The 15,271-nt window shown below is 45.8% G+C and overlaps 1 protein-coding gene across 12 annotated transcripts in view; it reads left to right on the forward strand.

Annotated features, from left to right (window-relative positions):
* PLEC (plectin) overlaps positions 1-15,271 on the forward strand; it is a 367,871-nt gene that overhangs the window by 330,272 nt on the left and 22,328 nt on the right. For all 12 annotated transcript variants that reach the window (XM_068238141.1, XM_068238140.1, XM_068238142.1 and 9 more), the window contains 8 exons: positions 1,220-1,403; positions 2,286-2,443; positions 2,547-2,725; positions 4,286-4,424; positions 4,670-5,026; positions 6,473-6,556; positions 10,648-10,752; positions 11,730-11,828. In XM_068238141.1, the coding sequence (XP_068094242.1) occupies positions 1,220-1,403; positions 2,286-2,443; positions 2,547-2,725; positions 4,286-4,424; positions 4,670-5,026; positions 6,473-6,556; positions 10,648-10,752; positions 11,730-11,828 (1,305 nt within the window). The remainder of the gene's footprint in view (positions 1-1,219; positions 1,404-2,285; positions 2,444-2,546; positions 2,726-4,285; positions 4,425-4,669; positions 5,027-6,472; positions 6,557-10,647; positions 10,753-11,729; positions 11,829-15,271) is intronic.

Genomic DNA, 15,271 nt, shown 5'->3' on the forward strand with positions numbered 1-15,271 from the left:
ACCATAGTCATAGTCTAATGTCCTACCATATTATTATTATGTATTTATATAACACTGACATCTTCTGCAGCACATTACAGAGTACATAGTCATGTTACTGACTGTTCTCAGAGGAGCTCACACTCTAATCCTGCCATAGTCATAGTCTAATGTCTTACCATATTATTATTATGTATCAATATAGTACTGACATCTTCTGCAGCACATTACAGAGTACATAGTCATGTCACTGACTGTCCTCAGAGGAGCTCACAATCTAATCCTACCATAGTCATAGTTTAACGTCCTACCATAATATTATTATTATGTATTTATATAGTACTGACATCTTCTGCAGCACATTACAGAGTACATAGTCATGTTACTGACTGTTCTCAGAGGAGCTCACACTCTAATCCTGCCATAGTCATAGTCTAATGTCCTACCATATTATTATTATGTATCAATATAGTACTGACATCTTCTGCAGCACATTACAGAGTACATAGTCATGTCACTGACTGTCCTCAGAGGAGCGCACAATCTAATCCTACCATAGTCAGTCTAATGTCCTACCATATTATTATTATTATGTATTTATATAGCACTGGCACCTTCTGCAGCGCATTACAGAGTACATAGTCATGTCACTGACTGTCCTCAGAGGAGCTCACAATCTAATCCTACCATAGACATAGTGTAATGTCCTACCATATTATTATTATGTATTTATATAGCAGTGACATCTCCTGCAGCACATTACAGAGTACATAGTCATGTCACTGACTGTCCTCAGAGGAGCTCACACTCTAATCCTACCATAGTCATAGTGTAATGTCCTCCCATATTATTATTATGTATTTATATAGCACTGACATCTCCTGCAGCACTGTACAGAGTACATAGTCATGTCACTGACTGTCCTCAGAGGAGCTCACACTCTAATCCTACCATAGTCATAGTCTAATGTCCTACCATATTATTATTATGTATTTATATAGCACTGACATCTTCTGCAGCACTGTACAGAGTACATAGTCATGTCACTGACTGTCCTCAGAGGAGCTCACACTCTAATCCTACCATAGTCATAGCCTAGTGTCCTACCATATTATTATTATGTATTTATATAGCATTATTTGGCCCTGATGGTGATATATGTGGCCCTGATGGTGATATTGGCCACGATGATCTCCTATAATGTGTATGTTTGACATTCTCTGTGCCGTCTGTCTCGTAGTTCCGCAGTATGACGTCTGAGGAGTACAAACTGGCTCTCCGCAACCTGGAACTCCACTACCAGGACTTCATGAAGGACAGTCAGGACTCCCAGAACTTCCACCCAGACGATCGCATGAACATCGAGCGAGAATACAGCTCCTGCACCCAGAAGTATGAGATGCTGCTGCGCAGTCTGGAGAGAGGTAATCCCGCCCACCAAATCCTCATTACTGTAGAGGCAACTAACGTATAGCTATGGGGGCGGCCCTTACTTACAACCTTCTAGAAGATCTGTTTTCCTGGCTGTGATGCTGGTCCTCTGGTTGCCGTGGTCTCTGACTCACTCTGCCTAAACTATACAGATCAGGAGAGTCGAGGACCTGAGCTGGCATACGTATTCTATTGGAGGTATCACAAGCCAGAGGATCAGCATTGCAGCCAGGAAACGTACATTTTTCAGGAGTAGGTCAGGGTGGAGGATCTCCAGGCAGTGTGCCCAACTTAATCCTTTGATTACAGGGGGGAGGTTCCAGAGGTCACCTATTAAATAGTCACTCCACTGTTTGGTTTTCGTAGAAAGACCTGAGGAAGCGGGATTCAGTCTGTGAAACGCTTCACCCCATAGTGTTTTATATATTATATTGTTTTTGCTCAGCTCTTGCTGTCAGTTGACCTCTTTAAGATAAGCCAACCTTTGTCACAACTGAGGCATCTCCCCCCATTCCATTATAATAGTTTAGATGCTGTCAGGTATAAGTTATACTGGTTCTGGGGTTTCTTTACTAAAATGTGTGCCTAATTTGCATCATGAGACCTGTATAATTGAAATGTTTTCATAATTAGAGGGATGGTTTGGTAACACTGGTTATGTGGAGGTTCCAGCTTCAGAGGTTTATAAACACTCAGTGGCCTGTGAAGAATATCTCCGGGGTCCGCAGCTTAGCTCAGCTCAGTTCTGTTGCTTAATCGAGTTCCAGAAATGCAGCCATCAGAATAGCGTACAAGTTCCAGAGTCATCCCTAATACATAGTCCCAGTGACTGGTGTAAGGAAAGTGTGCGTGACACAACTGTGCTGTCTGTGTAGGTGAGCAGGACGAGAGCACATGTAAGAACTATATCTCCCAGCTGAAGAACATCCAGCTACAGCTCGAAGGATGCGAATCCCGCACAGTCAGCAAGATCCGCAGTCCTCTCGACAAAGATCCGATCAAAGAATGCTCTCAGCGCATTGGAGACCAGCAGGTAACCCCCACCATTCTCTCGTCCTGAGTAGAGTGCGGTCTCCACCAGTATTTATATTATATTATACTGTATTACTTGGCTTGACTCTGTCATCTCTTCACAGCAAATTCACTTTGAGCTGGAGACCATCCATAAGAACTTGGATAAGGTAAACGATAAGACCCGGAAGCTGCTAGCCCAGCCGGATCTTGGAGAATCGGCCCCGGTCTTGCGATCCGAGCTTGACGTAACTCTGCAGAAGATGGACCAAGTCCACAGCCTCTCCTCCATCTACCTGGACAAGTGAGTACTATGGTGGGGGGTCATCTGAGAATTCAGGACCTCAGCTTTCATACCTTGCAGGATGTGCAATTTGGGTGAATATCTGGTGAGCCACTAGTTTAGAAGAGTCAGCAGGGAGGCCTACCCTGTAGTGTTGGGGTTATATGCAATTTGGTGACTGTATTATCTAGTTTCCTCTGAGCCCTTCTATAGTTGTAGACTTGGTTCTTGCCTCTCCTGCCCGATTCTGTGGTTAAAAAAAGCATATCCAGTAGGGAAAGGGTGCATTGTAGTGGATGTGGCTGATGGGCCAACCTGAAAACTCATGCAAAGATATAAATTTACTCAAGACATAGCAAGATCATCAGCGGGCCTAAAGCCTACAAAAAAAAAAAAAAAATTAAACAGAGTAAAAAACAGAACAGTTAGTGCATTACCTGTGCCTGCAACTGCAGCTCTGCTTTCACTGTCCGGTTCCCATAGGTGACACTTGCATTAAAGTTATGGGCTAATGCTAAACTAGTCTGCACCTTTATGTGGGCCTAACCCTAACAGTGTTAGGTTCTCAGCTGAGAGAGGAGTAGATGGGGTGGGGGTAGGCCATTTTAAAGAAGTGTGTTTTGAGGGCTTGCTTGAAGGTGTTTAAAGAGAACCAGAGATGAAGCACCTTCTTGTATTTTACCTTATAAATCAGTGGGAACATGACAGTAAACACCTAATCTGCCCTTTGTTTCATTGTTCTCTGTGTAATCTGACTGTTATCACGTCTGATAAGAATCCCCGACTGAGAAGTCAGGCTGCTCCGTCTAGCTTTGCTACAGAAAGATTATAGCTAAGTCTGTCTTCTGTGGTGTTATTTCAAGCCCAAGCCTGCCCCCTTGTGGCTTTGCTATAATGACTCAGCTATAATCATTCCCAGCAAAGCCAGATTTAATTGCTCAGTCTGGGATTCTTGTGACTGCTGTTAACAGACACTTTTAGCAGTGAGGAGGAAACAGAGAGCATGGTAAGTGTTTTCTCTAATGTTCTTACTGATATACATGGTAAAATACACAAGGGTGCTTCGTCTCTGGTTCCCTTTAAGGAAGGCGTGAGTCTGAGCAGGGGTGGGAAGGAGTTCCATAGGGTGGGGACAGCTCGAGAAGTCCAGTAGGCATGCATGGGGGTGAGAAATAAAAAAATGAATATATTCTTCTGATAGAAGGAATGCCCATTCTCTGTAGACATCTTCAGGATTTGAGGTTTTGGAGAGGGTGACAGCAGAGCTGAGGTTTTCAGTTCCACGACTCGTTTCCTTATCCCGGTGGCTCTGTGGACAGATTTCATACCCAACCACCTGAAGCCTCTGCAGAGAAAACAGATGCTACCATTATGAGAATGACTTTCATGAAGCGGTGTTTCAGCCAGTAGGAAAGTCAACCCGAAGCAGCCAAAAAAATCCCCCCAAAAGTTTATCTGTCGATTTCTTCAAACTAGTTGGGATTTTTTTGTGGTGTTCCCGATTATTAAACCTGTAATTGTGTGCTAGTTTGGTGCTGGGTGTCTTCTGTATGCCGGGATCTGACACCTTACGTTTTTCAGACTGAAGACCATAAACCTGGTGATCCGGAACACACATGGTGCCGAGGAGGTTGTGAAGACCTACGAGGATCAGCTGAAGGAGGTCCAGACTGTTCCTGCAGACATCAAGGAGTTGGAGAACAGCAAGACTGAGCTGAAGGTGAGAATTAACACCGACTTCACGGGCAAATGCCTATGGGAGTGATACATGTATGTCTAGTTGTCTCAGGGATCTAGCTCAATGACTTGACATAAAATAAAGTTATGTGATAATGTGGGTGCCTCGCCAACATGGAGAATATGAACATTCCATAATTACGGGGATAACAGATCTTTTGTTGAGTGTATTGTAATTCGCTTGGCTCTTATTTTGCCATCTTCACACCTTGTATCTTCTTCTTGCAGAGAATGCGGGGTCAGGTAGAGGGACATCAGCCTCTCTTCAGTGGCTTGGAGAACGATCTCAGCAAGGCCCGAGAGGTGAGCGAGAGGATGCTGCGGAGCCACAGCGAGCGGGACGTGGACTTGGACAGATATCGGGAGAAGGTTCAGCAGCTGCTGGAACGTTGGCAGGCCATCGTCTTGCAGATCGACGTACGGCAGAGAGAACTGGAACAACTGGGCAAACAGCTGCGATATTACCGGGAGACCTACGAATGGCTCATCCGCTGGATAACGGACGCCAAGAAGAGGCAGGAGCAGATCCAGTCTGTGCCCATTACTGACAGCAGAACCGTAAAAGAGCAACTGCTGGCAGAGAAGGTGAGAGCCTGAAATACTGCAGAGCCATCGTGTGCGCTGTGATGAGGGGGAGCGTTGTGGTGTCGGAGGCCTCCACAATTGTTTGTGAAGCAACAACTAAAGCCTCGTACACAGAAACAAGAAATGTCGCCTGGCCTGGATCACTACTTGATCCCTCGAGCGATATTGTAAGACTGGCACTGTGCAAATGTGTTGCTAGCCTGTGGGCTAGCGACATTATGATGCTATGCAGGAGGGGACGGGGGGCAAGGAAGTGACAACACATGGTGGACTGGTTGAGTGGAGAGAACAATTCTCTCAGCCATTGCCCGGCTGCATCAATTTGCCAGGCTGATTTCTGGCCAAGGGGGATTCGGGTCTGCTGTACACACATTCAGGGTTGTGGAGTCTGAGTCAAAGAGTTGGAGCAATTTTGGGTACTCAGAGTTGGAGTCGGGGGTTTCATAAACTGAGGAGTCGGAGTCGGCTGATTTTTGTACAAAATCCACAGCCCTGGTAAGTATTAGACTAAGGAGTCGGAGTCGAGGAGTCTGAGCCATTTTGGGTACCCGGAGTCTGAGTCAGTATTTTCATAAACTGAGGAGTCAGAGTTGGGGTCGGTTGATTTTTGTAGCAACTCCACAGCCCTGCACACATTGGATTCTCTGCAGAGTTGGACGTTATTGGCTGTTTTGGCCAAGTTTCATTTAGCGTATGTACAGGGCTTTAAGGAGTCCAATTAAGTAGCTCTGCAAATAGACACTACACTTCAATATTTTCTTCATAGTATAACACTTTATTGCATCATAACAGCAGAGGGTCAGAGTAAATGAAATTACATTCTAGCAAGTTCTTTCCTCCGGGAGACCTGGAGCCACTTGCAGTGCCCTCAGCAGGCCACCCTGGTAGGCATTTAGAGAGTTTTGCCCAAAGACCTCTTACTAGAAATGTGTTAATTCCAGTTAGGATTCTAACACTGGCTTTCTATGTCCGATGTAGCAGCATTATCCAGTACACTATCCAGCCACTGGGGAAGGTACTTCATGAGAGTATCATGGCTGCATGGAGAACAGAGAGTATGGAGGCGGGCTAATCCTAGCACCAGACAATGGGGGAGATTTATCAATGTCAGTGCAAAGAGAGGAGGAGCTGCTGGGGGCAGCCAATCAGAATCCTTGATGTAGACATCTGTTCTTGCAATTACTCAGCTTTAGATTTCTTAGCTTTGATGAATCTGCCCCTGTGTTCTGTACTTGTTGTCCTGTTCAGTCACAGCCAGCAGCGCCTTTTAGATGTATTATCAATAAATAGAAAGATAGGCAGATTGTATTGCCAGTATTTATGTTGTAGTTCAGCATTACAAATGTAGTCAGATGAATTCATTAACCTGTACACAGAATATACACACTCTCTATAACTGTGAGGACATGTTGTATGGAGGAGTAATCAAGCATTTGTCACCCACAGAAACTTCTGGAGGAGAGCGAGAAAAATCGCGAGAAGGTGGATGAATGCCAAAGATACGCCAAGCAATACATCGATGCCATTAAGGTAACCTAGCATGCAGCGCCACCATCTTGTCTGCTAGTAATGCACTTGCCATACCAACCCATCAGCACTCTTCTACTAACCCTTACCAACCAATCAGCATTCTTACTAACATGTACCAACCAATCAGCATTCTTACTAACTTGTACCAACCAATCAGCATTCTTACTAACTTGTACCAACCAATCGGCATTCTTCTACTAACCTGTACCAACCAATCAGCATTCTTACTAACCCATACCAACCAATCAGCATTCTAACTAACCCATACCAACCAATCAGCATTCTTCTACTAACCCATACCAACCAATCCGCATCCTTCTACTAACCCGTACCAACCAATCAGCATTCTTCTACTAACCCATACCAACCAATCAGCATTCTTCTACTAACCCATACCAACCAATCAGCATTCTTCTACTAACCTGTACCAACCAATCACCATCCTTCTACTAACCCATACCAACCAATCACCATTCTTCTACTAACCCGTACCAACCAATCACCATTCTTCTACTAACCCATACCAACCAATCAGCATTCTACTACTAACCCGTACCAACCAATCCGCATCCTTCTACTAACCCGTACCAACCAATCAGCATCCTTCTACTAACCCGTACCAACCAATCAGCATTCTTCTACTAACCCGTACCAACCAATCAGCATTCTTCTACTAACCCGTACCAACCAATCAGCATCCTTCTACTAACCCATACCAACCAATCAGCATCCTTCTACTAACCCATACCAACCAATCAGCATCCTTCTACTAACCCGTACCAACCAATCAGCATTCTTCTACTAACCTATACCAACCAATCAGCATTCTTCTACTAACCCGTACCAACCAATCAGCATTCTTCTACTAACCCATACCAACCAATCAGCATTCTTCTACTAACCCATACCAACCAATCAGCATCCGTCTACTAACCCATACCAACCAATCAGCATCCTTCTACTAACCCATACCAACCAATCAGCATCCTTCTACTAACCCGTACCAACCAATCAGCATTCTTCTACTAACCCATACCAACCAATCAGCATCCTTCTACTAACCCATACCAACCAATCAGCATCCTTCTACTAACCCATACCAACCAATCAGCATCCTTCTACTAACCCGTACCAACCAATCAGCATTCTTCTACTAACCCATACCAACCAATCAGCATCCTTCTACTAACCCATACCAACCAATCAGCATTCTTCTACTAACCCATACCAACCAATCAGCATCCTTCTACTAACCCGTACCAACCAATCAGCATCCTTCTACTAACCTGTACCAACCAATCAGCATCCTTCTACTAACCCATACCAACCAATCAGCATTCTACTACTAACCCGTACCAACCAATCAGCATTCTTCTACTAACCCATACCAACCAATCAGCATCCTTCTACTAACCCATACCAACCAATCAGCATCCTTCTACTAACCCGTACCAACCAATCACCATTCTTCTACTAACCCGTACCAACCAATCAGCATTCTTCTACTAACCTGTACCAACCAATCAGCATTCTTACTAACCCATACCAACCAATCAGCATCCTTCTACTAACCCGTACCAACCAATCAGCATTCTTCTACTAACCCGTACCAACCAATCAGCATTCTTCTACTAACCTGTACCAACCAATCAGCATTCTTACTAACCCATACCAACCAATCAGCATTCTTCTACACACCCATACCAACCAATCAGCATTCTTCTACTAACCCATGCCAACCAATCAGCATTCTTCTACTAACCCATACCAACCAATCAGCATTCTTCTACTAACCTGTACCAACCAATCAGCATTCTTACTAACCCATACCAACCAATCAGCATTCTTCTACACACCCATACCAACCAATCAGCATTCTTCTACTAACCCATGCCAACCAATCAGCATTCTTCTACTAACCCATACCAACCAATCAGCATCCTTCTACTAACCTGTACCAACCAATCAGCATTCTTCTACTAACCCATACCAACCAATCCGCATTCTTCTACTAACCCATACCAACCAATCAGCATTCTTCTACTAACCTATACCAACCAATCAGCATTCTTCTACTAACCTGTACCAACCAATCACCATTCTTCTACTAACCTATACCAACCAATCAGCATTCTTCTACTAACCTGTACCAACCAATCACCATTCTTCTACTAACCCGTACCAACCAATCAGCATTCTTCTACACACCCATACCAACCAATCAGCATTCTTCTACTAACCCATGCCAACCAATCCGCATTCTTCTACTAACCCATACCAACCAATCAGCATCCTTCTACTAACCTGTACCAACCAATCAGCATTCTTCTACTAACCCATACCAACCAATCCGCATTCTTCTACTAACCCATACCAACCAATCAGCATTCTTCTACTAACCTATACCAACCAATCAGCATTCTTCTACTAACCTGTACCAACCAATCACCATTCTTCTACTAACCTATACCAACCAATCAGCATTCTTCTACTAACCTGTACCAACCAATCACCATTCTTCTACTAACCTATACCAACCAATCAGCATTCTTCTACTAACCTATACCAACCAATCAGCATTCTTCTACTAACCCGTACCAACCAATCAGCATTCTTCTACTAACCCATACCAACCAATCAGCATCCTTCTACTAACCCATACCAACCAATCAGCATCCTTCTACTAACCCATACCAACCAATCAGCATTCTTCTACTAACCCATACCAACCAATCAGCATTCTTCTACTAACCCATACCAACCAATCAGCATTCTTCTACTAACCCATACCAACCAATCAGCATTCTTCTACTAACCTATACCAACCAATCATCATTCTTCTACTAACCCGTACCAACCAATCAGCATTCTTACTAACCCATACCAACCAATCAGCATCCTTCTACTAACCCATACCAACCAATCAGCATCCTTCTACTAACCCATACCAACCAATCAGCATCCTTCTACTAACCCATACCAACCAATCAGCATCCTTCTACTAACACATACCAACCAATCAGCATCCTTCTACTAACCCATACCAACCAATCCGCATCCTTCTACTAACCCATACCAACCAATCAGCATCCTTCTACTAACCCATACCAACCAATCAGCATTCTTCTACTAACCCGTACCAACCAATCAGCATTCTTCTACTAACCCGTACCAACCAATCCGCATCCTTCTACTAACCCATACCAACCAATCAGCATCCTTCTACTAACCCATACCAACCAATCAGCATCCTTCTACTAACCCATACCAACCAATCAGCATCCTTCTACTAACCCATACCAACCAATCAGCATTCTTCTACTAACCCGTACCAACCAATCAGCATTTTTCTACTAACCCATACCAACCAATCAGCATCCTTCTACTAACCCATACCAACCAATCCGCATCCTTCTACTAACCCATACCTACCAATCAGCATCCTTCTACTAACCCATACCAACCAATCAGCATTCTTCTACTAACCCGTACCAACCAATCAGCATTCTTCTACTAACCTGTACCAACCAATCCGCATCCTTCTACTAACCCGTACCAACCAATCAGCATCCTTCTACTAACCCATACCAACCAATCAGCATTCTTCTACTAACCCATACCAACCAATCAGCATTCTACTACTAACCCGTACCAACCAATCCGCATCCTTCTACTAACCCGTACCAACCAATCAGCATTCTTCTACTAACCTGTACCAACCAATCCGCATTCTTCTACTAACCCATACCAACCAATCAGCATCCTTCTACTAACCCGTACCAACCAATCAGCATCCTTCTACTAACCCATACCAACCAATCAGCATTTTTCTACTAACCCGTACCAACCAATCAGCATCCTTCTACTAACCCATACCAACCAATCAGCATTCTTACTAACCTGTACCAACCAATCAGGATTATTCTACTAACCCGTACCAACCAATCAGCCAGTTAGAGACTCATCCCCACCATATTACATGAGTAGCGAAGTCACATGTGGGGAACATTGGGGCGCGGTGAAAATAATGAGGCAGTGTGTCGGTTTGGGTGGATTTTTGATCAATGTGAATTTTTTCCTCTCTCTTTTAGGACTTTGAACTTCAGCTGGTGACTTACAAAGCCCAAGTAGAGCCAGTTGCTTCTCCCGTCAAGAAGCCCAAAGTGCAATCTTCATCAGACAACATCATCCAAGAGGTGAGGGCATCGAAAGATCTCCTTCCATCAGAATGTCTCCATTTCTAGGTCATCATGCTGGTCGTAGATACCTGTCTGCCATCTGTGTACTGATTGTAGAGGAACAGAGTTAGACAGTTAGGACCTACACCAGCCTCACAATGCCAGGTCAGCCAGCAAATGCATCCAGAGCCAGTCCAGGACTGCTAGGCTCAGCATGGCCAACCTCAGTAGCCAGTATTAACACGAGGGCAGCACTAGTTCTTCAATGCCAGGCAAAGCCAGTATTCAGCTAGCAAGGCCAAACTAGACCAGCCTTGTGAGGCTGACGTTATCCAGGTCAAAGGACCATCAGCAAGTAAAACAAAACAGTCCAACAGACCATATACAGCCAACATACTACGGCAAACAGCCCCCATACAGCCAACTTTCTACAGGCAAACAGCCCCCATACAGCCAACATACTACAGGCAAACAGCCCCCATACAGCCAACTTACTACAGGCAAACTGCCCCCATACAGCCAACATACTACAGGCAAACAGCCCCCATACAGCCAACATACTACAGGCAAACAGCCCCCATACAGCCAACATACTACAGGCAAACAGCCCCCATACAGCCAACTTTCTACAGGCAAACAGCCCCCATACAGCCAACATACTACAGGCAAACAGCCCCCATACAGCCAACTTTCTACAGGCAAACAGCCCCCATACAGCCAACATACTACAGGCAAACAGCCCCCATACAGCCAACTTTCTACAGGCAAACAGCCCCCATACAGCCAACATACTACAGGCAAACAGCCCTACAAGAGCATACAGGCAGTACAGTAAGGCCATACACATATTATATGGTAGTATGTATTGTGCACTATGGAGATTTGTTTTTTGTGACTTGATTAGGGTCGGAATCCAGAAGAGTAATAACATTGTCTCCACCATTCACTCTGAAGCGAGTTCTGATCTGTAATAACCGATGTCTGTTTTCTTTCAGTACGTGGAGCTCCGAACCAAATACAGTGAGCTTACCACCCTGACCAGCCAATACATTATCTTCATCACCGAGACTCTCAGACGCTTGGAGGAGGAGGAGGTATGAGCTGCGTAATGTCACAATTCATTTTCCTGTACAATCTGCAAATAAGTGGCGCTTCTTTTAGGGAACTGGATGGAGCAGCAGTTTTCTGCTGTTGTGAGCTGTGATATGCAGTTTGCAGTCTCTGACCATCCATTGCCTGACATTTACTCACCTACAGCTGCAGTTCACAGACTGCCCCCCCCCCCCCCTGCAGGTCACAGACTGGCCCCCCCTGCAGGTCACAGACTGGCCCCCCCCTGCAGGTCACAGACTGTCCCCCCTGCAGTTCACAGACTGACCCGGCTGCAGTTCACAGATTGACCCGGCTGCAGTTCACAGATTGACCCGGCTGCAGTTCACAGACTGTCCCGGCTGCAGTTCACAGACTGTCCCGGCTGCAGTTCACAGACTGTCCTGGCTGCAGTTCCACAGACTGTCCCGGCTGCAGTTCCGACTGTCCCGGCTGCAGTTCCGACTGTCCCGGCTGCAGTTCCGACTGTCCAGGCTGCAGTTCCGACTGTCCAGGCTGTAGTTCCGGCTGCAGTTCCGACTGTCCCGGCTGCAGTTCCGACTGTCCCGGCTGCAGTTCCGACTGTCCCGGCTGCAGTTCCGACTGTCCCGGCTGCAGTTCAGACTGTCCCCCCTGCAGTTCACAGTCTGTCCCGCTGCAGTTCACAGACTGTCCCGGCTGCAGCTCACAGACTGTCCCGGCTGCAGCTCACAGACTGTCCCGGCTGCAGCTCACAGACTGTCCCGGCTGCAGCTCACAGACTGTCCCGGCTGCAGCTCACAGACTGTCCCGGCTGCAGCTCACAGACTGTCCCGGCTGCAGCTCACAGACTGTCCCGGCTGCAGCTCACAGACTGTCCCGGCTGCAGCTCACAGACTGTCCCGGCTGCAGTTCACAGACTGTCCCGGCTGCAGCTCACAGACTGTCCCGGCTGCTGCTCACTGTCCCGGCTGCAGTTCACAGACTGTCCCAGCTGCTGCTCACAGACTGTCCCGGCTGCAGCTCACAGACTGTCCCGGCTACAGCTCACAGACTGTCCCGGCTGCAGCTCACAGACTGTCCCGGCTGCAGCTCACAGACTGTCCCGGCTGCAGCTCACAGACTGTCCCGGCTGCAGCTCACAGACTGTCCCGGCTGCTGCTCACAGACTGTCCCGGCTGCTGTTCACAGACTGTCCCGGCTGCTGCTCACAGACTGTCCCGGCTGCTGCTCACAGACTGTCCCGGCTGCTGCTCACAGACTGTCCCGGCTGCTGCTCACAGACTGTCCCGGCTGCTGCTCACAGACTGTCCCGGCTGCTGCTCACAGACTGTCCCGGCTGCTGCTCACAGACTGTCCCGGCTGCAGCTCACAGACTGTCCCGGCTGCTGCTCACATACTGTCCCGGCTGCTGCTCACAGACTGTCCCGGCTGCTGCTCACAGACTGTCCCGGCTGCTGCTCACAGACTGTCCCGGCTGCTGCTCACAGACTGTCCCGGCTGCTGCTCACAGACTGTCCCGGCTGCTGCTCACAGACTGTCCCGGCTGCTGCTCACAGACTGTCCCGGCTGCTGTTCACAGACTGTCCCGGCTGCAGTTCACAGACTGTCCCGGCTGCAGTTCACAGACTGTCCCGGCTGCAGTTCACAGACTGTCCCGGCTGCAGTTCACAGACTGTCCCGGCTGCAGTTCACAGACTGTCCCGGCTGCAGTTCACAAACTGTCCCGGCTGCAGTTCACAGACTGTCCCGGCTGCAGTTCACAGACTGTCCCCCCTGCAGTTCACAGACTGTCCCGGCTATATTGCAGACACTCACACGGTTTCCAAAGACCAGTAAAGGCCTGTCGTGGTAAAATAAGGAATGTATATTTTAGTTTCTGTGCACACAGCATGAAGCGCATCTGCAGTGCGGCCAAACCAGCCTCAGCTTAGAAAGCTGCCATTTTGTAGGGAAGTCAAATGTATTTTATAACCGCAGCTAGATGTGGTATAACCACTTGGGGAATCCCACTAATGGAAATCTCTGTCCTGTTTGCAAATGTTAGTTTCTCAAGTATCAGAACCGAATGTCTGCAAACATGACATAGATTTCCAATAACCGGGTTCCAAAGGGCTTGAAGTACTTTTTTCCCCCAATTTGTGAAACAAGATTTCCAATTATCAAAGTTGAATTTCCCCGGGCAGAACTCCGGGGATACAGACCGGCTGATAAGCCGAGGCGCAGCTGTACAGATACCCCTGGGTAATATCAGAATACCCCTCGGGTGCATTAAGTGTAATAAAGGCATTTCACTGTCTGATCACTCATTAAGATAAAGGAACGTTCCATATCACTATGGACAGCGTTGTCCTGCTTGTCAAGCAAGCTCCTGCATCTAGACCAAGGCTTAATATTGTGACAGAAGCCCCCTTGTCTAGTCCAAGTCATAGTATCTTGTTTCACAAGTCTGGGTTCACTTCATTATGTGGGAGAGCATGACATGGTCACATGATGTCACCGGAGATGTAGAAGGACCCATTCCCAGTTTTCGGTATTTTTGTATAAAGCTGCAGCTAAAATGCACAGACAGCCCTATGCACATGTATTGCCATTAATCCTTTCCGAACACTACTATGAAGGGATTTAGGCATGTTTTAAGTAAAAAAAAAAAAAAAAACCCTCAGTCATATAAACATTGGACATGCATGGAGCTGTAGCATGCTGGTAACACTCGCATATAGGGCTTTTTTTACTTGTTTTTAAAGTGAAGCGAAAAAAACGTAAGATGTAATGAATTGCATGTGTAGTACGGTAGTAGTAAAAAGGTTTCTGTACCGTGTTAGCCAAACAATTTATGTAGGTAGAAAAAAAAAACAAAGTCTTGTAAAAGTAATACCTTTTAATGTCTAACTTCACTTCGCCATTAAAAGGTATTACTTTTACAAGACTTTGTTTTTTTTCTATCTACATGTGTAGTACGGATAATTAATAGAATATTAGTAGCAAAGAAAACAGTCTTATATTTTTTTCTTTTCAGTTATACAGCTTAACATTGCATCATTCTGTCATTTTTGCAGTTTACAAACCACACTCTGTATTTTAAGCTATAAAACAGAGCGGAGCTCACGACTCTTTGAACTTTCCTGCAGTAAAACCTTATCTCAATCTCTCTCTCACTGATTCTTTGATATATATGTGCTTCAGAAAACAGGACTGTCCTCAAGTTGGGTCAGAGAGGCTCTTTTTCCATCGCTAACTGAAGTTTAACACTTCCTGTGCTGGAAAACAATATTAGAATAATTTTCTTGCTACTAATGGTCTATTTTGTAGCTGTACTACGCATACAATTCCTTATATCATACGTTTATTTTCGCTTCAGGTTAATATGCACTATTGGCCAACTGTCAAGATTTTCTTTTTGGCAAAAAAACATATAAAGTGCATGAAAAAAATGCTTGGAAACTGCATGTTGAATGCATGAATAATA

The sequence above is a fragment of the Hyperolius riggenbachi genome, chromosome 5 (genome assembly GCF_040937935.1).
Source record: "Hyperolius riggenbachi isolate aHypRig1 chromosome 5, aHypRig1.pri, whole genome shotgun sequence".
Classification (NCBI taxonomy): Eukaryota; Metazoa; Chordata; class Amphibia; order Anura; family Hyperoliidae; genus Hyperolius; species Hyperolius riggenbachi.